Source organism: Ceratotherium simum, chromosome 3 (genome assembly GCF_057802395.1).
Source record: "Ceratotherium simum simum isolate JZ-2026a chromosome 3, ASM5780239v1, whole genome shotgun sequence".
NCBI lineage: Eukaryota > Metazoa > Chordata > Mammalia > Perissodactyla > Rhinocerotidae > Ceratotherium > Ceratotherium simum.
In genome coordinates this window covers 50,858,956-50,883,724 of record NC_141902.1, presented here as the reverse complement: position 1 = coordinate 50,883,724, position 24,769 = coordinate 50,858,956, and the positions used below count along the sequence as shown (strand labels likewise).

At 37.3% G+C, this 24,769-nt stretch overlaps 1 protein-coding gene across 3 annotated transcripts in view; it reads left to right on the top strand.

Annotated features, from left to right (window-relative positions):
- NEDD4 (NEDD4 E3 ubiquitin protein ligase) overlaps positions 1-24,769 on the top strand; it is a 115,431-nt gene that overhangs the window by 6,123 nt on the left and 84,539 nt on the right. For 2 of the 3 annotated variants that reach the window (XM_004421609.3, XM_087427561.1), the window contains exons 2-4: positions 9,237-9,310; positions 17,883-17,961; positions 18,064-18,102. In XM_004421609.3, coding sequence (XP_004421666.1) covers positions 9,237-9,310; positions 17,883-17,961; positions 18,064-18,102 — 192 coding nt within the window. Of the gene's footprint in view, positions 1-6,450; positions 6,522-9,236; positions 9,311-17,882; positions 17,962-18,063; positions 18,103-24,769 lie in introns of those variants that run through there. The other variant, XM_087427564.1, reaches the window with a different exon arrangement.

The window sequence follows — 24,769 nt, the reverse complement described above, 5'->3', positions numbered from 1 at the left end:
CCTGCATCCTTGGGTGCCAATGAGAGTACTGCTATTGCATCTCTGTGCAACACTCTCCTCTCCTCTGTGTCCCATGCCAGTGGGCACACTACTGAAGCATCTCTGTATGGCACCTCGCTCTTCCTCTCATTGCCCCATGCTGGTGAACATGCTGACCATGCACCTCCATGAAACCCCCTTCCCCCCAAACTCTGCCTAAGGTAGGCCTGCCATTAACTCTTCTGCACCAAGAAGAGAAGAGAAGGGACTGTAATTTTTTTGTTTTATGGTTAACTATTAGCAATTGATATATTTATGTAGGAAAAGAATCTTAGAGGCACCTCATAAATAAACCATTTAAGCTGAGCAGGGATATAGAAAATGGAATTTGACTAGGTTGGAATTCTGAACCTGTCACTTACTGGGTCATCTGGCATAGGTATTTGACATCTCTCAGAGCAGGATATTTAAATCAGCTGATTCTCCCATCCCCTAGCTATATCTGGTGTTACGAATATTCTGCAGCACCTGGAGACATGTAAGATTGCTGATTTGAATTGCTAAACCCACTATTCTACTGAATTCTGTGGCAATTGATGTTTCTGACCTCTCCCTTCTTGAAGCTTTTATTTAGTCTGGCTCCCTTGCTGGTCCTATCAGTTTTAAGAGGATAAATGAATGGAGAGGGTAGGAGAAGTCTGGAGATAAATGCAGAAAGACACATCACAAACAAATGAAAAAAGGTTTTGATAAGACTTTTCTGAAAGTCTTTAGGAATAACTATGTCTGTAGCCCAACATTATAACCTCATGGCCTGACCCAAATGTCTGGCTTCCACCAATGTGAGACATGTTGGGGCAATGAAGAGAGAAGTGTGAACATTCATGTCAGTGCATAAAGATGCTTACATGAAAACATTCTCCCTCAGGGTAAAAGAGTCAATCTAAATATAATCATAGCTGCTTTTAATTGAACACCTGCTGTATAGCAGGCATGAGGCTGTGTGTTCTCATACTTTAGCCGTAACCATCACAATGGTCTTGCAAAAGTAGATAGTGTTATCCCATATCCTTTCAGGTAGGGAATCTGAGATGGTGATTTGCTCAAGGACTCACTCCTAGTAGGCAGTGGATCTGGGACTGAAACCTAGAACTCTTACATACCAAAGACTTGGTCTTCCCACTGTCCTACTGCAGTTAACTGCCCAAATAAAAGAATTTAACAGAAGAGATTCTTTCTCAGAAAGATGATGAATGTGCAAAATTAACTTAAAACTGTTCTTATGTTCTTACTTCCGTATCTTGTCTTTTTTTGTTATAGCTTTTAGATACACCTCTGAAGTAATTGAATTCTGTATTTGCTTAACAGATATTTGTTGCACATTTACTGTGTGTAAGGCATTTGGGTCAGGCCATGAGATTATAATGATGGATGACAGACTTTACTGAATTTATAGTCTAGAGGGAGAGAGGGATGTTAAATATATAATCACACATCAATGTTTTATAAATGTTATTAAGGAAAAGGAGTATAAGGTGAAAGTATATAACAGAAAAAATAGTTAATCTTGTATGGTATGGAGGAGGGGAGAGAGTATGAGGAAATGCTGAGGAGGTTACCTTTGAACTGAAACTGAGGGTGAATAGGAGTTAGCCAGGTGAAGAGGGGGTCAGAAAGCCTTCCAGGTAAATAAAACTGTGTGTGCAAAAGATGAGATGGAGAGAAACGTAAAGAAGGCTAGAGTGGTGGAGCCAGAGGAACGATGTCAGGAGACGAGTCTGGAGAGGAGAGCAGAGCCTGGTCTGGCAGGGCCTGAAGGCCATTCATTAAGAATTTTGAATTGGATCCCAAGCAGAATGGAATCTTACAAAACATGTGTGCAGGCATATTCACACACACACACCCCACCATCATCATTAACATTGTTTTTTTAATAATGTTTGTTCTTCATGTATTTAACATTTTCTTTGCTTATTATTTCTTCATTTCTTCTCACGTCTCTGGCTTACCATCTGAGATCACTTTTTTCTGCCTGAAGTATATCCTCTAGAATTTCTTTTGGTGAATGTTTGCTGGTAATGAACTTTCTCAGTTCTTGTTTTTGTCTGAAAATGTCTTTATTTTGCTTTCTTTCTTTCTTCAGGGGGAGGGGAAAGGAGTAAAATTTACAAATAGTGAAATGCACAGCTCTTAAATGTACCATTTGATGTACAGTGATTTTCAACAACATGTATGAAACAACCTAGTTCAACAACCAACAACCCAATTAAGATATAGAATATTCCATCACTCCGGAATGTGCCCTTGGGCCCTCTTCCAGTCAGCTCCCCCCCTTCACTCTCCATAGGCAACCTTTTATCACCATGAATTAGTTTTGCCTGTCCTATAACTTCATATAAATGGAATCATGCAGTATGTACTCTTTTGTATCTGGCTTCTTTTGTTCAATGCAATGTTTTTGAAAGTCACTCGTGGTGGTTTGTGTAAGCGGCTCATTCTTTTTATTGCTGAGTACTATTCCATTGTATCAATATGCCAGATGTTTATCCATTCTCCTTTTGATGGATGCTTTGTTTCCAGCTTTTGGCTATTATGAATAAACCTACTGTGAACGTTCATCTACAAATCTTGTGCAAATATATTTTCCACAAATATAGGTTACCAGCTGATGTGTATCCTTCCAGAGCTATTTTATGTATAAATAAGTAGATATGGTGCTATCACATTTGAAAGTGGTGTTAAAGATATAAAGTAATGATGAGCTGTTCTTTTTTGGAAATTACATAGTACTGATTGAATGAATAAGGTTATAGTTTCCTAAATGAGGAATACTCCTGCAACTGCATTAATGACAGCACTTCCCTTTCTTACCCTCATGCTCTTTACCTGTGGTTCTCAACTTTAGTGTCCATCAGAATCACCTGGAGAGTTTGTTAAAACACAGGCTACTGGCCCCACAACAGAGAGATTCAGTAGGTGTGGGGCCTGAAAATTTGTGTTTCTAATAAAGTCCCATGTCATGCTCATACTACTGGTCCGGGGAATACACTTTGAGAACCACTGCTGTCTCCTAAACCTAAGGATTCTGAGTATTTTAGTTTATTGTGATTATTACTGCCAAAAAACTCTGAAGAGTTTTGACCGTTCATGGCAAATATATAGCTATCATATACTCCACCTTTACCAGGACAGTCCTGACTTCATGTGTTTTCCAGTAAGGGTGATCTAGCATTTATATTTTTATAAAATGTTTCAAGTAAATTTACACACCAGAGGAAGAAAACTGCTGTCAACCCATAGGTTCCAATTTTTAGTTTGGAAAATATGGTCGCCATAAATTATATAGAATCTTGCCAAAAAAAAAAAAGTTAAAAAATATACATCTGTCCCTCCCCCTTAGCAATTTTTTTGTTAAATAAATATTCAGTGTTTATGTTATTGCACTATGTAAATATAGTATATTCACATCTGAACCATTGTACCATGTTTATTGTTATTTATTGCATATTTTTTGTTTTCTTTAGTTTTTTATACACCTATCAAAAATTAAATTGCAGACTACCTGAGAGAGCTTTGACAGAGCTTTAAAACCACTCAATGTAGTAAAAAACAAATATATGTATATATATCTGGATATAATGAATGCTGTCCATTCCCTTTTCTTCATCCTTGTTGGGGACAGCCTCTTGCTATGTTGCCTTCCATCTGAACTGCTTGCACTTTACACCTGTTATATAGCCATCATCTGCAGGCTTCCATTTGCCATCATTGTGAGAATTCTCTTAATCTCTTTCTGTATTGGATCCCCTGTTTCCTTGATCTCTCTTGCCTTACTCTGTTTTTTTTTTTTTTGTTTTTTTTTGTTTTTTTTTTTTGTGAGGAGGACTAGCCCTGAGCTAACATCCGATGCTAATCCTCCCCTTTTTTCTTGAGGAAGATTGGCCCTGGGCTAACATCCGTGCCCATCTTCCTCTACTCTGTATGGGACGCCACTACAGCATGGCTTGACAAGCGGTGCGTCAGTGCACGCCCGGGATCCGAACCTGCGAACCCCGGGCCGCCGTAGCGGAGCGCACACTTAACCGCTGCGCCACTGGGCCGGCCCCTCTCTTGTCTTACTCTTTCCTAATTCATTCCCTCATTTGCTGACGTACATCCTCTGTATGAGCGGGCAGGTAGTGTTAACTGGAGTATTTTGCAAAAGGGTTATCTGAACCTACCATTTCTTTGTGGGACTCTCACATATCACCACCCCTTCCTCCCACCCGCCGCTTGGGTCACTCAGTTTCCTCAGAGAGAAATCTTCCAATCTTCTTGTTGGTGTGTGTGGGTCTGGCAGCCAGCGTTCTTGGCTCACTGTTTGTGCAAACTTTTCCTTGCTTTTGTAAGGTGCCTTATTCCTACTTTCAGCTACGTCAGAAAGCTTCGTGGTTAATCAAGAATTTGTCAGTCCCTGCTATGTGCCAAGTATTCTGCTGGGTTGTATAGAGAATACAGAGATAACGAAAAGATAAGTTTCTTGGACTTCAAAATGTCACAATTTAATAGTGGAGAAAGACAGAGTTTATTGCCTCAGATACAGGTCCGTATATGATAGGTGCTATGTAAATGAGCCTCTTAACAGTGAGAAGGGAAGATTCGACTATGAAGGCTTTTAGAAAGATGGCATTTGGACCTTGAAGAAAGGACAGAACTTTTTATTTTTAAGAAAAAATATAATTTAAAATTTATAAAAATTTTAAGATGAAAAACAAAAACCATCATCTCATTATTTTAATAGCTATTCTCATTGTTACATATTTCCTTCTAATCTTTATCCATCTGCAAACATGTTTTTACAGAGTTATCATAGAATAGATATCATTCTGCATCCTGATTTTTCCAGTTAACCTTCTAATTATTTTCTGATAATAAATAATATTAATAATTACATTTTAAATGGCTTCAAAGGAATCTGCTCAGATGATATAGGACTTGAACAATGAAGGGGTAGGGGAGGGGGAAGAATATCCCAGGTAGAGGGAACCCGGCCTGTATAGAAACTCAGAGATAAGTAAACCCGGGGTGTATCTTTTAAAAAGTAGACTGATGTGTGAGGGGGGCAAGAGAGGGGTTGGAGAAGGATGAAGAAAGTAACAAAAATTCTCCCAAAACCTGTGAGAGATGGAAAGACCTAAAGCTCTGCGTTTCCGATTCCTGGTTTTTAGGGGGTTGACAGAAGATTAAGGAGCAGTTAGTAGCTATTTTCATGAATTGTGGAGAAAATCTCAGCCCTGGAAAGCTGCTTTTAGTTACTGAAGCTGCCTGCATAGATAACACATTACCATATTTTTGCTCCCTGTCTTTGAGAAAAGCCACCTGTTTGCCTACAACTTGCAGCTTTTCCGTTTCGCTTTCAAAAATCAATAAAGCTCTCTTCTGAGCGGAAGGAAAAATTGAAGCTTTAGTGAAGAGCTGTGATCTGTTTGAGGATAACGTCCCCGTTTTGATTAAGGAAGAGATGTTTAATTTTTGTTTCTTTTTTACTCGTTTGTGCACTATCCAGATTTCTGTTAATACTAATTTTAGTATCATGATTCTGAAATTATTGAAGAGTTTGGTCTCTAGTTGCAGCATGTATGCTCTTCTCCTTCATTTTCAAAGATGGTGTGAGATATTATGATCTCTGCTTATGGATGTGATGGAAAAAAGACCAGTTTTGACAATTTCCTAGCATAAATTTATAAAATGAAGTTACATGGGGCCGGCCCCCTGGCGTAGCGGTTAAGTGCGTGGGCTCCGCTGCTGGTGGCCCAGGTTCAGATCCCGGGCGCGCACCGATGCACCACTTGTCAGGCCATGCTGTGGCGGCGTCCCGTATAAAGTGGAGGAAGATGTGCACAGATGTTAGCCCAGGGCCAGTCTTCCTCGCCAAAAAGGAGGAAGATTGGCATGGATGGTAGCTCAGGACTGATCTTCCTCACACACACACAAAAAAAGTTACATAAATGCAAATATGAAAATAAATGTCATTTCTTATTTAATTTTATGAAAGAATCTTAAATCAATAAAGCTTCACATCAATTTTTTTTATTATTTATTTATTTTTTTGGTGAGGAAGATGAGCTCTGAGCTAACATCCATTGCCAATCCTCCTCTTTTTGCTGAGGAAGATTGGCCCTGGGCTAACATCTGTGCCCATCTTCCTCTACTTTATATTTGGGATGCCTGCCACAGCATGGCTTGATAAGTGGAGTACAGGTCCATGCCCAGGATCCGAACCTGCAGTGAATCCTGGGCTGCCGAAGTGGAGCGCTCGAACCCAACCACTGTGCGCCCGCCCCAAGCTTCACATCAATTAACCACAGCATCTGAAATAACTAGTTCTGATTTTTCTGGTGGGAAATGCAAGGAGAAAGTTTAAAAGTTAAATGTATCTGTGACTGTAATTTATCATTCCCTGGAATTGTTTTTAATTAATTCTTGTTACATTTTCTCCAGGAGACTTCTGGGGAATAGTTTCAGTAGAGGTTCCACAACTATGGATTAACTTTTTTAGAGGGGTATGATAATCTCTTTCCTTGATTAAGTTTATATATAAATTATAAACACTTGTCTGTGCTTAGAAAAGATAAGATTATCAAATAACATTATTTGCTGATGGCACTTTTGATTATACTTTACCATTTCAAAAAGTTTGTATTTATTAATTCAGTTACCACAGGAAAGATTTCTAATTTTCAGAATTCAGTCTTGGAGATTAGTACCTATCTAATAAAGTATAGCCATTTCCTAGTCAACTGGTATAGTGAGAATTTGGCTGTTAGGGCCAATGAAATTAACCTGTTTATTCAGTGACTTTCCAGGAGAAAAGGGTAATCTGTACGTCTCTTCAGATTTTTGGGAATCCATCTCCACAGAAAATTGAAATTTCAGTTTACATGTTTTCCTCTCTGGTTTTCAGTTCTATCTTTATTTCTCATACCTGAGGATTTCTCCTCTTTCTTGCAAGACCAGGTACGTATTTAGTTTTATTTGGGGGTGTAGGAAAGTTATATTTTAGCTAGCATCTCTAGTCAAGGATTTCTGTGTTATCCGAGTTCATCATCTGAGTTGTGGAGCTAATAGAATATTTCAGTTATTATATTTATTCAGTGAAACTTCCAGAAATGAGGATGGTCGTAAGTATTTAGAAATGGAAGAAGGTTGAAATAAATACTCTATCATATGTATATTTTCTCCCACCCAGACCTCTCCTCAGAAGGGAATATGACCTACTACTTGCAGATGGAATAATTTTAGAATGGAATCAGTTAGGTTGCTATCTGTTGGGCAGCATTTATTTTATATTTGTTGATCTTGTAAATGCTTCTGTGAATACTGAATGCTGTGAATTCTTGTGTACTTGTGTACACGAGTTGAGAGTTTATCTAGGTGATATATCTCAAATTGGAACTCCTGGGTTATTGATTTAGAATTTTAGTAGATATGGCCAAATATCTTCAGAAAGATTCTTCAGTTTACACTCCCACCAACAGTGTATTCGAGTTCTCTGTGATTGCTGGCAAGATTGAGGATCTTTTCATGTGTTTATTGGCCATTCTCTGTGATTTCTCTATGTATTAGGTTATTTATATTTCACTTATTGGTTTTTAAGAGTTCTTAATATATTCTGGATAATCATAATTTTTCTGTGGTACATACTTTAGATAGTTCCTGCCTGTCTGTCCCCTTCTCTTTTCATTTTGCTCATGGCATCTTTTCTCATATGAAAGATATATAATTTTAATGTCAAATCTAACAACTTTTCCCATCAGGGTTTGTATTTTTTTTTAATCCTTTTCTACCCCAATGTCATAGAAATATTCTAAAATATGTTATAAAATTTTTAAAGTTTTCTTTTTCACTTTTAGACCTTAGTGTATCTGGAATTTGTTTTTTTTGTGTGTGTGTGTGTGTGTGTGTGAGGAGACCAGCCCTGTGCTAACATCTGCCGGTCCTCCTCTTTTTCTGCTGAGGAAGACTGGCCCTGGGCTAACATCTGTGCCCATCTTCCTCCACTTTATATGGGACACTGCCACAGCATGGCTTGCCAAGCAGTGCGTTGGTGCGCGCCCGGGATCCGAACCAGCGAACCCCAGGCCGCTGCAGCAGAGCTCGCGCACTTAACTGCTTGCACCACCGGGCTGGCCCCTGGAATTTGTTTTTATATATAGTATAAGATAGTGATCAATGTTATTGTTTACTTCTTTACTCATTTTTACTCTTCCCTATGAATTTTAGAATCGTTCGTTAGGCTCTATGAAAAATTTAGAGGAGAGGAGTTGGAATTATATTAAATTTATAGGTTACTTTGGAGAATCAGACAATAATATTAAATATTTCCATCCATGAACACAGTGAATTTCTTCAGGTGTTCCTTGTTTTCTTCAATAACTTTTAAATTTTATCCATAAAGATTTTTGACATTTGTTATAAATTTTGTTTCTCTAACAGTTTTGCTTACTTGTGAATTTTTTAAAAATGCATTCTGTTTTATAATATTTTCTTACCCCCCTTTTTATTTTGAACACTTTCAAATCTACAGGACAGTAAGAAGAGTAGTATAAAAAACACATAGTTACTCATCAGCTAGATCCACAGATTGGTAACATTTTGCTTATTCCCTTTATTTCCATACACACACACAGACACTCACGTTTAACTTTTTATTTGCTGAGCCCTTTAAGAGTAAGTTGCAGACTTTGTCATACTTTATTCCTAAATACTTAGATTTGTATCTCTTAAAACTAAGATGTTCTTAGATAAAACCTCGTAATACTATTATGATACCCAAGAAATTTATATTTTATGTATTACAGTGTCAATACATTATACTTTTATTTAATATATAGTCTATTGAATGGAATTTTTAAAATAATTACCTTTCTGAATAGTTATTACAAATGATTATGAACTCTTGATTTTGTGTTATGTACATAGCAACAATGATAAATTTATATTAGTTCCAATAATTTGGCTTTAGATTTTCTTGGAAGTAATGATAAATTCCTACTCAGTGTAATAATTTGACTCTAGTTTTTTTGGCTTTTCTTTATAGATAATCAAGTTACTATAAATAACAATATAGTTTTCATTTTCCTTTATATAGTTTTTAATCAGATTATTTTCTGAAAAAGATTCTTCCAATTTTAATATCCTGATTATTTGATGTATACATATAAAGATACATAAGTTATAAAATACATGAAAGTAAAATATAAATTTTTGTGTTTTAGGAAAATTCCCGAATTGTGAGAGTGAAAGTTATAGCTGGAATAGGCCTTGCCAAGAAAGATATCTTGGGATCTAGGTAAGTATATCAAGTTGGGTTGTAATTTTAAAACTTTGCACTTGGTAATTAATTTTTTCTAAACTTTGGTTAGATGAAAAATTGAATAATATTATTAGTAAACTGTTGTGTGAGGTGAAATAATATTTCCAATTGGTGGTTTACTAAGTTCTTTGATATCTGAATTACTCAATATGTGAAATTCAGCAAAGGTACAACTCAGAGTGGCAGTTATAAGATACATTATTGAGTTCTGCTTCTGGGAGTTGGTAAAATTCTAACAGACTAATCCTTGAGCAGATAACAACCATAAACTCTGAACGTAATACAACAAACAGCAACTTGAAGGAAGCAGAGAGTGAACAGAGCAGGCAGAGTCTACTGGGGAGTCCATATTTGGAGGTGGGGAGTTGCACTGAGTGAGTTTCCTATTTTATGAATTAGTCTGAAGCCATGTGGAGTCAGAACATGGAGAAATTCTAGTATTCATGGCTTGGGAATCCATGAAGAAGATTTCTTAATCTGAAGAAAACATGGCGATGGAGGGGACTCTGGAAGGGAGAGAACTGGATAGAAGATTCCCAAACTACGTCTGCTGACATCTCTTGCTGACCCTGACTCACACATATGATAGCAGAGTCAGAGCAACTCAGCTAAAGCCAAAAGAGCTGAACAGAGATCGAAGTTGCTGCCCAAGAAGTAGGGTTTGTGATTCTTGTCCTAATAAGATAGTCAATTGCATGATAAAATAAAACAAACACTCATCAGAGAAAAATTGCAGAATCCAGAGTTTCCACAACTTAACGTTTATAATTTCCAGGATATAACCTAAAATTATATGATCTATAAAGAATGAGGAAAATGGAACACATTCTCAGTAGAGAAAAGAAAATATGTTCCTAGTAAATCAAAAGATTGGAAATCTCAGGAATGAAATAGAAACCATAAAAAATGAAAATTCTAGAACTGAAAAATACAATATTTGAAATTAAAATTCTTGGATAGAATTAACAGTAGAATGAAAATGAAGAGGAAAAATTAATTGAACTTAAAGATAGAGCGATAGAAATTGTTTTCCAATTGGAAGAGGAGAGAGACAAAGATTGAAAAATTTTGAAAAGGAACAGGGCCTTCAGGGACTTGTTCGATAATATCAGTCTAACATACATGTAATTGGAGTCCTAATAATAGAGGAGAGAGAAAGAATGAGGCAAAACATTTTTTGAAGAAATAATAGCCAGATTTTTTCCAAATTTGGTGAAAGACACAAATTTATAGTATCAAAATACACCAAGCAGGATAAAAACTAAGAACATACTAAGGCACATAGTAGTCAGACTGTTGAAAGCCAAGTAGAAAGAAAAATCCTGACAGAAGAAAGAGAAGAAAATGACATATTACATACAAGGGAACGACAGTTAAGGACTGGCTTCTCACCAGAAACTATGGAGGCCAGAAGAAAATGGAACAATAGAATAAATAACTGTCAACCCAGAATTCTATATTCAGTGAAAAAAATCCTTTGAGATCCTGATAAAATAACGACATTTTCAGATAAAAGAAAACTATGAGACTTTGTCATTGGCCGACCTGCACTGTAGGAAAAGCTAAAGGAAGTTCTTCTAGCTAAAGAGAATAGATACCACGTGGAAAGTCAGGTCCTCAGAAAGGAATAAAGAGCATCAGAAATGGTAAATATCTGGGAACATACAAAAGACTGCTGTTTTCATCATAACTTTTTAAATATATGCCTGTTTAAATCACAACTTATAACATTGTCTTGTAGGATTTATATTATATGCAGATGGAACACGTATCACAACTATAGCATAAAGGACTGGGATGGGTGTGGGTTACTCTATTTAATAGAGTGGAACATATTAAATGTAAGTGGAATAAAAAATTAAAGGTCTAATACTTAGATACACCACTAAAAAATAATGTAAAGAATTATTTAAAAAAATAGAAATTTTAAAATTCTTGAAAAAATAAAATAATTAAACAAAAGGCCAGGAAAGGAAGAACAAGTGATCAAAAAAAGAAAGGGGAGAGGGAAGAATAGAAAACAATTAATAAATTGGTAGGCCTAAATCCAATCATATCAATAATTAGATTAAACATTAATGGACTAATGTGAATATGAGGCAGAGGTTATTAGAATGGACTGAAAAACAAGATCCAACTACATGCTGTTGTAAGAGATGCACTTAAAGTATAGAGACACAGCTAAGTTGAAAGAAAATGGACGCAAAGAAATATGGTATGCAAAGCATAAGCATAAAAAGACTGAAGTGGTTATATTAATATCTGATAAAATAGATTTCAACACAAGAAGTATTTCCAGATATTTCATAACAATAAAAGAATAAATTCATTAGCAAGATAATAACAATCATGAATTTATATGTGCCTGCTAATAGAACTTGAAAATATATGAAGCAAAACTTGACAGAATTAAAGAGAGAAATTAAAAAATTCCACAGTCATAGTTGGAGTTGTTAACACTTCTCTCTCAACAATTGAGAAAACAGCTAGGTAAAAAAATCAACAAAAACATAAAGCTGAACAATATTATGAACTTGGACGTAAAGAACACTATTCCTAACAACTGCCAAATGTGCACTTATTTTCAAGTGCACATGGTACATTCATCAGTGTAGCCCATACATGTATTATTTATCTGTTGCAGCACAACTATAATTACCACAAACTTAACAGCTTAAAGGAACACACTTTTATTATCTCATGGTTTCTGTGGGTCAGAAGTCCCTGCATGGTTTAATGGGGCCCTCTGCTTCAGGTCTTGAAAAGCTGCAGTCAGGTATTGGCCAGGGCTGTGGTCTCATCTGAGGCTCATTTGGGGAAGGATCCGCTTCCAAGCTTATGTCCTTGTTGGCAGCATTCAGTTCCTTGCAGGCTGCCGGACTGAGTGCTTCAGTTTCTTGCTGACTGTCAGCCAGAGACCACCCCAAGCTTCTTGCCACTTGGCCTTCTTCATGTGGCAGCTCACACGCTAGCAGCTTGCTTCTTCAAAGCTAGCAAAGGAGGGAGAGTCTCCTGGCAAGATGAGTTATAATCTTTTGTAGTGTAACAACATATATTTTGTCACTTTTGCCATAATATATTTGTTGGAACACATAGTCCTTTCCACATTTAAGAGGAGGGGAACACAAAGGGCATGAACATTAGGAGCTTGGGATAAGAGGAGCTATCTTTTGGTCTGTCTACCATAATATACTGGGCCATAAAACAGTAAATCAAACAACTGCCAAATATGTGTTCTTTTCAAGTGCACGTGGTATATTCACCAACATAGACCATGTGCAGGGCCACAGGACCAGTCTCAAGTATTGTGAAAAGATTGAAATTATGTAGAGGATGTTCTCTAATTACAGTGGAATTAAGTTAGAAACCAGTAACATTAAGATATGTAGAAAAACCTCAAATATTTGGAAATAAAACAATACAGTTCTAAATAATCTATAGGTCAAAAAAGAAATCACAAGAGAAATTAGAAAACATTTTGAACTGAATGAAAATTAAAATACAGCAATATCAAAATTTGTGAGATGCATCTAAAGTAATATTTAGAGGAAAATTTATAGTTTTAAAATACTTAACTAGAAAAGGAGCAAGATCTAAATGAATGATTTGGGTTTTAATCTTAAGAAATTAGAAAGAGAGGGCTGGCTTGGTGGCATATTGGTTAGGTTCGTGTGCTCAGCTTCAGTGGCCCAGAGTTCACGGGTTCGGATCCCGGGCACTGACCTACACACTGCTCATCAAGCCATGCTGTGGCAACATCCCACATACAAAATAGAGGAAGATTGGCACAGGTGTTAGCTCAGTGACAATATTCCTCACCAAAAAAAAAAAAAAAAGGAAGGGAATTAGAAGAGCACATTAATTCTAAAGAAGGAAAAGGAAGAAAATAATAAAGGGCAGAAATTAATGAAATAGAAAATGAACAATGATAGAAAAAATCACTGAAATCAAAAGCTTGTTCCTTGAAAGTATCAATAAAATTTTTAAACTTCAGCTAGACTGATCAAGAGCAAAAGAGCAAAGGCACCAATTACCATAATGGGAATAAAAACGGGCATTGCTATAGAGTGTATGGGAATGAAAAAGACAAAAAGGGAACATTGTGCACAACTTCATGCCAGTAAAGAATTGTGCACAACTTAGATGAAGTAGGCAAAATCTGTGAAAGACAGAAATTACCAAAATTAATCACAGAAGAAAGAGAAAACTTGAATGGCCCTATATTGAACAATATATAGCAATATATGACCAGGTGAGATTTTTCCTGTGAATGCAAGGTTTGTTCAACATTTAAAAATAAAATCAATTGGGGCTGCCTGGATAGTAGTTCGCTGGTAGTGGTTGAGTTTGCACACTCTGCTTCAGCAGCCCAGCGTTCGCAGGTTCGGATTCCAGGCACAGACCTATGCACTGCTCATCAAGCCATGCTGTGGCGGCATCCCATAAACAAAATAGAGGAGGATGGGAACAGATATTAGCCAGGGCTAATCTTGCTCAGCAAAAAGAGGAAGATTGGCAATGGATGTTAGCTCGAGCTGATCTTCCTCACCAAAAAAAAAAAAAAAAAAAAAATCAATCACTGTAATTCATCATGTTAATATAGTACAGAAGGAAAAAATGCACGATCATTTCAATAGGTATAGAAAGTGCATTTGACAAAATCCAACACACATTTATGATAAAAACTCTCGGCACACTAAGAATAAAATGCAAGATTGGTTTAACGTCTGAAAATTAATCAATATAATTCACCATATTAATAGAATAAAAGAAAAAGACATGATCATTTCAGTAGAAGCAGAAAAAGCATCTGACAAAATTCAACACCCATTCATGATAAAAGCTCTTAGCAAACTAGGGACAGATGGGAGTGTTCTAAACCTAAAGTCATCTGTGAAAAAACCAATAGCTAACATACTCAGTGGTGACAGTCTGAATGCTTTCTGCTTAAACTCAGGAACAATACAAGGTTATCTGCTCTAACATTCAATTCAACACTGTACTGAATGTCCTTGCCATGTAATATGGCAAGGAAAAGAAATAAAAGTAATACAGACTGAAAAGGAAGAAAACTGTCTATCTGCAGACAGTATGGTCATGTACATAGAAAACCCTAACGAATCTACAAAAATGCTGCTAGAACTAAGATACAAGGCCAACAGATACAAAGTCAGTGTACTAAAATCAGTTATTTTTTTACATCTCATCAATGAGCAATTGGAAAATAAATTTTAAAAATCTTCGTTCACAATAGCATAAAAGTAAAAACTTAGAAATAAATTTAACAAAAGATTTGCAAGAACTGCACACTGAAAACTGCAAAACTGCTGAGGGAAATTGAAGATCTAAATCAATGGATAAATATACCATGTTCATGGATTAGAAGATTCAGTATTGTTAGAGTGGTATTTCTCTCTAACTTGATTCTGTTTGGCACAGTCCTTATCAAAATCCCAGCATGCTTTTTTGGAGAAATTGATAAGCTGAGTCCAACATTTTTATGAAAAATCAAAGGATTTAGAATAGCCAAAACAATTTAGAAAAAGAACAAAATTGGAGAACTTATGCTACCTAATTTCAAGACTTACTACATAGCTACAGTAATCCAGACAGAGTTGCATTGGCATAAGGATAGATACATTGTTCAATGAAATAGAATAAAGAGTGTAGAAATACACACACACACATATACATATACACATATATGTGGTCAGTTGCTTTTTGACAAAAAGTGTTAAGGTAATGTAACAAGCAAGGGCTCGTTCTGCTTGCTGCAACCTGATGCCAAGCAATTGCAAGACGAGTTGGTGGTTGAGAAAGGGTTTTATTCAGATAGCTAGCAAAACCAGAACATGGTGGACTCATGTCCCAAAGACCAAACACAAAATCTTGAGGCAGTTATATGAGGAGGAGGGAAGAATAGGGAGGGGGTCAGGCTATTTCTGGCATTCATTCTCCAGACTTCTCGTCTGCTGTTGTGCCCACAGGGTCTGACGTTATTTCCTTCCTTAACAATGGGTTTCAGTCTTGGGTGACCTCCTCATCCTTTTTTGTTCCTGAAAAATAACTCATTCCAACATCAGTAAAGTTTCAGGTCAGATTTGAGAACCTGCTCAAACCTGTTAAAACATGTCCCTGTGGCCTTTGTACAAATAGCCTGGTTATGTTATAGGTTAAGGGTCAACAATATGTGATTAGCTGCTACAGTAATTCAAGAGAAAGGATGGTCTTTTCAGTACATTTGTAGAGAACAAAATGAATCTCATTCCTTATCACACATCATATAGAAAATTAATAAGAGCTAAAATTATAAAAATTTCTAGAAGAACACATAGGAGAAAGTCCTTGCTCTACTAGGTTACACAAAGATTTCTTGACTGAGACTCAAAAGTAGAACCATGAAAGAAAGAAAAATGTTGAAGTGAACATCAGAATTAAAAACATTTGTTGTTTGAAAAACACAGTTAAGAAAAGGAAAAGGCAAATCATGGATTGGGAGAAAATATTTTCAAAACATATCTGACCAAGGCCTTTAATCCACAATATATAAAGACCTCTTACAACTCAATAATAATATAATAAAAAGACCAATTAAAAATGGACAAAACTCTTGAACAGATGTTGTCTGTGGACTATCTAGGTGGAAATGTCTGGCTGGGTGGTGAGACCAGGGATATATATTTACATTTACATTTACATTTTATATTTCTATTCTAGAGTATATAGTTGTTGATAAGCCGTAGATGAGATTGTGAAAGGAAAAGGTAGAGAGAACAAAAGACCAGGGGCAATATTTTAGGAAATATCAGTATTTAACTGGCAGATAGAAGAAGAGGAGCCTAAGAGAGAGACTGAGAGGGAACAGTTAGAATAGTATGAGGAGAACCAAAAGGGAGTTGTGTCATAAAAGCTAAATGAGATGTGTTTCAAAGAGAAAATGGTCAGTAGTATCAAATATAGAGAGAACCAAAAAAATAAGTGCCTGGAAAGTGTTGAGCCTGGTGACTTTTCGAGAGCATTTTCAGAAGAACAGGTCTGAAGGGAGGAGGTGGAAACCAGATGTAAGGTTTTGAAGAGCAGTGGGAGTTGAGGAAATGAAGCAGGAGGTGGTGTGCTGTAGTGGTGAAGAGCATGGCCTCTGGAGCCAGGTGCTAGAGTTTCAGTCCTGGCTATCCCACTTACTAGCTGTGTGAGTTGACATCTCGCTGTACAAAATAGAGATAATAGTACCTACTTTTTTATACCTCGGGATTCAGAGAGTTAATGTATGTAAACTGCTTAGAACAGTGCCTGGCACAGAATCATTGGTATATGAGTATTAATCGTTATTGTTGTTGTTATCATTGTCATTATGGATTATTCTCTTGAAAACTTTGAGACAGGAAGAAAAAGTCTAGTTTGCTTTGATGGAGGCAGGAGGGAGAATCAAGGAGGGATTATGACTAGAAAAACCTAGGTCAAAAGAGAAGCTGAAGGTATAAAAGAGAGAAGTGAAAACAGATGATTGTAAGGTTCCAGAGGAGATACGAGGAAACTGGGGAGGAGCATTGGCCTCAAACAAGGGGTGCAACACCTGACTCACTGAGGTTAGGGGGAAGAATGGGTTCTGATAAATACCAGTATGTTGGGAATGGTCTGATGGCTTTGATTTTTGTCACAGTAAGAAGTAAGGTTTTATGAGGAAATGGGAGGGAGGGAGTTGGTGGTGGAGAATGGTGAGAACTTGGGATACCCACGGGAAATGGGAGAAATGTGACCATGGACTAGGAAATTGTCGGAAGTCTTTTGCTTTGCAAACCTAAATATCACCAGATTTTCCTTCTCCATGTCTCTTTGTAGAAGAGGTTACATGATACATAATAATTTTGAACTGGAAGCACTTTGCCTTTATTTTGTAAAAAGAGTTTACACCCATGAGATAGCTTGGAACAACCTGAGGTCTTGCGAAGCTAGTGTGGAGAGTCATTGAATTAACCATCTTAACTCAGAAAAAGAAAGAATGTAATGAAAATCAAACAAAATTTCAAAAATCTAAAAAGATTGGAAATCATTAAATTGTGAAAAAAGGTTTTTTTCCTAATTCTTTGTCTATTTCACTAACATGGTACTTTAGCTTTTTAACAAAATGCAAAAATTACTATAATTAGTTTCCCTACCTAAGGAACCCTTACTTTTCTTCTATTTTTTTGTGAGGAAGATCGGCCCTGAGCTAATATCCATGTTAATCCTCCTCTTTTTGCTGAGGAAGACTGGCTCTGGGCTGACATCTGTGCCTATCTTCCTCCACTTTATATGGCACGCCAACACAGCATGGCCTGACAAGCGGTGCCCGGGTGCACGCCCGAGATCTGAACCCAGGCTGCCAACAGTGGAGCACGCGCACTTAACCGCAACGGCCTTGGGCCGGCCCCAAGGAACCCTTACTTTTAAGTGTAGGAAATAATTGTAGAAATTGTTAACAAGGAAAATTCTGTGATTTTTATAGTTTGAGTAAGCAAAGTTTGGTTTTAATAAGCAACAATTAAAAATTTTTTTTTAATTTTAACAGTGATCCTTATGTGAGAGTGACGTTATATGACCCAATGAATGGAATTTTTACAAGTGTGCAGACGAAAACCATGAAAAAGGTTAGACTTAGCATTATTAAAAAATTTTTTAAATACACTTTGTTTTATTTTTATATGACAAAATGTTACAAAATTAGTTATACTATGTTTATTGTCTTCTAGAGTTTGAATCCAAAATGGAATGAAGAAATATTATTCAGAGTAAGTATGCATTTTGTTTCATTAAACAGCAAAAATAAATTTTTTCTCAATAGGTTAGAATTAAAAGTTCTCACTTATAATATTCTAAAATGTATCTTATAAGAATTTGCCTAGATTTTTAAAACTTTCAAAAGAGTTAAGTCTAGGTATCCAATGGTGACGTGGTCCTGGGACCATTTATCTTGTTATGAAAAACATAAATGTAGAGTAATGAAGAGGTAAAAGATGATTGTAAACCTGGAATTATCCTATTCTAATAAGCAAAACTGGTTTAGAGACTATATGATAGTCTTATTCTAATTTATCAGATTTTGGTGTTTTCCCTGAAAGATAATGCAATATTTGTGTCTCCCCAATCATTTATTAAATAGACGGATCCAGGCAAGAGATGATGAGGTCCTATGATAAGTGGATATATTTCTTCTCGTACACCCTTCATTCACATTCCTGCCTTTCCCCTCAGCCCACCTCACTCTGCCATAAGAGCACTCCAATCAGCAGTTATTTCAGGCTTCTCGGGAGGGCCATCAGACTGACAACATCTCGTTGTACCTGTCTGTCAGAGTCCTAACTGATGTCAGAATCAACACCTTACCAACAGTGGTAGAGATACATATCAATAATCTCCCCTTCTCTGCTGGATTGTTCCCATTTGTACGTTCCGTCTTGAAAACATTCTTCCTTGACATCATATTCCACTTTAGCTGTTGACTCATTTCTCTGTTTACCTGAATAACCAGCATCATGCCCCTGTCATTTCTCCTCCTCTAATACCTTCCTTAACCCACTCTAATCAAAGTCACAATAGCATCACTCAAATGAAACTGCTCTTATTAAGGTCGCCAGTGACCTGCATGTTGCTACGTTCATCTAATCTCATCTTATTCTTGCTCTTAGCAGCATTTCACGTAGCTGACCATTCCTGAAACACCAGCCTCTCTGGAGGCTTCTGTGGTGCCACACTTGATTTCAGTCAGGAAAACAGAAGCCACTCCTCTGTATTTCACATTTGAAGGTTTTTTGTTTGTTTTGTTTTGTTTTGATAAAGTAAATTGGAAGGAAAGAAATTGTTGAAGCAAATGTCTAAGAATCTATTACTGAAGATCCAGCCCACAGCCCAACTAGAGTGCTTCTGGTTTTTCTTGTTTAGAGAAGGATCTCCACCACTGTATTTAATATGGCATAGAAACAGCATTTTAAATCAGTTTGGAAATTTTGGATTCTTGAGGAAATGGTATTGAGTCGACTGGCTAGTCATATGGAGAAAAGTGAAGCTAAATTTCTGGTTTAATTTCTCTAGAATAAATTCCAGATTTGGTAACCTCTGGTTTTGATTGCTTCTTTGGCACAAGTATTGCTTAGAGTTTTAAAATTCCCAAGTGGTTGATTTTTTTATTTATTTATACTTTTATTATTATTTTACTAATTTTATTGCATTTTTCTTAGAAATATGTGTCCAATATATTGAAGTTTTCTTTGTACCTCTTTTTTCTCTTCTCTAATATCATTGGCTTGCACATGTCAAATAACATTTAGTCATAAGAAGGATGAATGTTTATTTGTCTTGTTCCCAATTTTAATGTGAATGCATCTAGTCTTTCTCCATTAAACGTAACTTTTTATTATTTATTATATTAAAGAGGTATTTAGCTGTTTATATTATTGTTATTTTTTTCAAGAGTTAAGAAAAAAAATCAACACTTCTAACTTTAGACACGATGCAGTAATATGGCATTGAAGTTAACCTGATGCTATAAACAACTATAAAGCTGAAACAAATATATTCAGGATTTTAGCAGGACCCAGACCCAGATCCAGATTTTGGCAGACCACCACATAATATTCAAAATGTATGCAAAATTATTTTACATACAACAAACCAGGAAAAGATGACCAATCCTCAGAAGAAAAGACAGTCAACAGATGCCAATCCCAGGATGATCGAGACATTGAAATTATTACTAAAACCCTTTAAAGCAGCTATTATAACCATGCTGTATGACATAAAGGTAAACACTCTTGAAACAAATGGGAAGGTAAACATTCTCAGCAGAGAAACAGAAGATATAAAAAGGAATGAAATAGAAATAGAACTTAAGAATACAATATCTGAAATTTTAAAAATCACTGGATGAGCTCAATAACAGGATAGAGATAATAGTGAAAAGAATCAGTGAACTTAAAGATAAGTCAGTAGAAACTGTCTAATCTGAAGAACAGAAAATAAAGATTGAAAAATAATTAGTAGAGCCTGAGGGACCTGGACAATGTTAAAAGAGTCTAATATTTGGGTCATTGAAGTCTCAGAGAGGAAAAAGACATTAGTGGAGAAAAATATTTGAAGAAATAATGGCCAAAAATTTCGCAAATCTTGTGAAAAATATTTTTTTACAGATTAAAGAAATTCAGTGAAACCCAAACAGAGTGCATGCAAAGAAATTTGTTTACAGATTAAAGAAATTCAGTGAAAGCCAAACAGAGTGCATGCCAAGAAAACCATGCCCAGACACATCATAATCAAATCGCTGAAACCAAAGATAAAAAAGAAACCTTCAAAGCAGCCAGGGAAAACGACACATTATGTATAGGGGAACATTGTTTCAAATAACTATGGATTTCTCTTCAGAAACTCTAATGAAACAGCATAATTAAGGTACCAAAAAGAAAGAACTTTCCACTTAGAATTCTATATCTAACAAAAATATCTTTCAGGAATGACAGTGTGATAAAGGTGTTCTAAGCTGAGAAAAAATAAGAAAATTTTTTGCATGCCAACCTGTATGGGGACCCACTTCACAGAGAAGGAGGTGCAGGAATGAGCCCATGACTATGGGATCCATTGGTCACATCACCTGCCACACCTTCCCGAAGGAGGCAACTTCATAGAAGACTGGGATGGCCTACTGAAGGCACGACTGAAGCACCAATATGGAGGCAATACTCTGCAAAGATGGGGTGCCAGTTTATTCATTAAGTCAGAGACCTCAGTTATGAGGCTGTGTTTGCAACAGAAAGTATATACAGGTCCAAGAACAAAGGAGTAGATGTAGGAGTGGCCCCACTTCCCATCATTGTCAAAGACCCACTGGAGGACTGTGTGCTGCCCATTCCAGCACCTCTGGGCTCTGCTGAGTTAGAGGTCCAAGTCCCCAAAGGGAGCACACTCTTTCCAGGGGACATAGCAAGGGTCCTATCGAACCACAGTCTACTGAGAGAGCCAGGGCACTCTGGACTCCTTGTATCCAGGAGCCAACAGGCGACTGTGGCTATTACTTGGGCGAGCTTGCATGTATAGTTGTTCTCCGGGGTCTGTCTGGTTTCTGCAGGGACAGACTGGAGAATTAAATGAACATATTATAGGAACCACCCTTGTATCCTTTAGGTCTTTAGTGGTGGTACTAATCTCAGACATTCCTATGGGTTGCAATATTTTTGTTTGTTTTTTAAACAGCTTTATTGGGATAATTCACATAACATAGAATTCGCCCACTCAAAGTGTACAATTCAGTGGTTTTTAGTATGTTTACAGAGTTGTGCAACCATCACCAAAATCAATTTTAGAACATTTTCATCACTCCAAAAAGAAACATTATACCCACTAGCTGTCACTCCCCATTTTCCCCCACAACACCTGCCCCCCTCCCCAGGCAACCACCAATCTACTTTCTGTCTCTTAGATTTGCCTGTTTTAGACATTTTGTATAAATGGTATCATACAATATGTGGTCCTTTGTGTCTGGCTTCTTTCACTTAGGATAATGTTTCCAAAGTTCAATCGTGTTGTAGTAGGTATCAGTACTTCGTTTCTTTTTATTGCCAAATAATATTCCATTGTATGGATGACCACATTTTATTTATCCATGCATCAGTTGATGGACATCTGGGTTGTTTCCACTTTTTAACTATTATGAATAATTGTGCTATGAACATTTGTGTACAAGTTTTTGTGTGAACATATATTTTCATTTTTCTTGGTTATATGCCTAGGAGTGGAATTGCTGGATCATATGAAGAACTGCCAAACTGTTTTCCAAAGTGGCTGTACCGTTTTACATTCCCTCCAACAGTGTATGAGGGTCCTGATTTCTCCACATCCTCGCCAATGCTAGTTATTTTCTGTCTTTTTTATTATAGCCCTACTAGTGGATGTGAAGTGGTATCTCATTGCGGTTTTTATTTGCATTTCCCTGATGGCTAACAATGTTGAGCATCTTTTCATGTGCTCATTGGCCCGTTGTATATTTTTTTTGGAGAATGTCTATTCAGATCCTTTGCCCATTTTATAACTGTCTTTTTATTATTGAGGTGTCATAGTTCTTTATATTTGTAGATACAAGTCCCTTGTCAGATATGTCATTTGCAAAATTTTTCTTCCATTCTGTGGGTTAACTTTTGGCTTTATTGATGGTGTCCTTTGAAGCACAAAAATTTTTAATTTGGATGGTATTCAGTTTATTTTTTCTTTTGTTCCTTGCGCTTTTGTTGTCATATCTAATCAATATTGTTTTTGATGTACTATCTTGACCAGAGGGAGGATAGTGTCAGAAGCTTCCACTTGGCTTTCTCACTGTGATAGCTCTTGTCCCGAAGGTCATGGATTCAGTGTGGTGGGGGGAGACTCAACTTCTGGTATGTCAATCCCAATTTTACCCTTGAGAACCAGGGAAATGACTACTGGGTGGATCTGCAGAACCAGTGGACTCAGTATAAGCTGAACTTCAGCCAGGACGTCTTGTATTATCTGGTCTGTGTAAGTCCTTGCCCTAATAGGGAAGCTCGATGATGCTTTGGGTTTCTGGGGACCAACACAGATCCTGTTTCCAACAGTCCTCAATATGTCTGAGTATTCATTTTCTCTAATATACAGTCACCCAAATAATTGGCCATAGTCCCTTTGGAGGATGAAGGGGAGGATTCATTACGATATATACTTCCTGCAGTGATGCAGAGTCCTTCCTCCTGGGGCCTAAGTCACTTCTTTAGTCAGTGGGCTTTGGATCCAAAAATTGGTACATGTTGGGGAACTGGACAAGGGATTGTGATTTTTTTTTAATTGTGGCAACTGTCCTTAGTCTCCTGCTTCTCCATTCTTGCCTTCTTATGATTGTAGATGTTAAGCAGCACCTTCATTGGCCATCTACCTGTTTTTCCCTAGGGACGGCATGCTCTGTTCCCTGCAGGTAAAGTCTGGTTCATGGCCCCTCCAACCTGGCCAGTCATTACAATAATTGTAGGCCCCTTTATTCTGGCAATTAAATACTACCAGCTGGCCTCTATTACTGGAGAAGGAAAGGATCATCCCCTTGCATGGCTATTAAGGAGCCCAGCTCTGTGACCACTTCTCCTGCCATCAGTTCTGCCATGCAGAAGAGAGCCACCACTGCACTTCTTGGTGATGCTTCTGCCCCTCTCACCAACACACACCTGATGACTGTGGTTAATGATGGGTCCTCTAGGCCCTCCCATGGAACATTAGCATCTGGTAGGTCTTTGGGCTTAATATAATATATACACACTAGGACATTTCCCCAGACACCACTGGAGAAATCTTTAGGAATTGGGCCACCACCTTGTGCCAGGAACTATATGTGCCCCACATCTGCTCAGGAAGGGCAGCTCCTTGCCAGCCAGATGAGTGTGGGCTGGTCCCCAAACCCCACTACCCCACTATTCAGGCCATCTAAGAAACAGACACCAAGGTGGGATTAGATATGCAAGAGGTTTATTGGGGAGCACCTGTGAAGGTCAAATGGGGAGGGTGCACAGATGGGGAGAACCTCCTCATCATGATGCATGCCTAACTCCTGTGCAAGGATTGGGGAGAAAGGTTTGGGTAGGAAGAGCCTCACACTGCAGCACAGTTCCAAAAAAGTCCCATCCAGGCTGATGGGGAGTCTCCCGGCAAAGGTCGTCTGGGAGGTTGTTAGGAAAGTCCAGTGTTGAGCTTCCAGGTTGGTGAATGCATCCACTTGCCACTTCCATGGGGACAGAAGCTCCTGCACTCAGGACCCTTCTGGGCTCTGCCCTATATAACTCTCCATCTGGCTCTTCATTTGTATCCTTTATAATATTCTTATTAATAAATTGGTAAGCATAAAGAAAAGAAGGAAAGTCCAGTGTTGGACAAGAGTGGCCGAGCTCTGGAATCCTTGTTGTGCCCAGTCTTTTACTGGGAGCAAGCAAGGAGAACACAATGGGTAGGTTCATAGGTGCGTGGTCAGCTGGGGGCTATCAGTCAGCTATGCTCCTACAGCAGGTTCTCTTGAAAGAGATCCGAGTACCTCATGTTGTAATCCTTGAAGCAGTCACTAAGAATTAAAACAGAAAATTACAGGTAAACATCCAATAAAGGAAATAAAATAGAATACCAAGAAATTAATAACTTCTGGAAGACAAAAGGGAAGAAAAGAGGAATAAAAACAAATCAAAAAGAAATAGAAAGATGTTAAGTTATAAAGCCAACCATCTCGATAATTACCAAGAAAAAAGCAAGATTCAACTACTATGTGCTATTTACAAGAGACACTCTTTGAGTATAATGACATAGACAGGTTAGAAGTAAAAGTGCAGAAAAAGATATACCATGAAAGCAACGAACTAAGCCAAGCCACACAAAACAAAACCCAGACAGGCTGTATTAACATTAGGTGAAGTAGACTTCAGGACG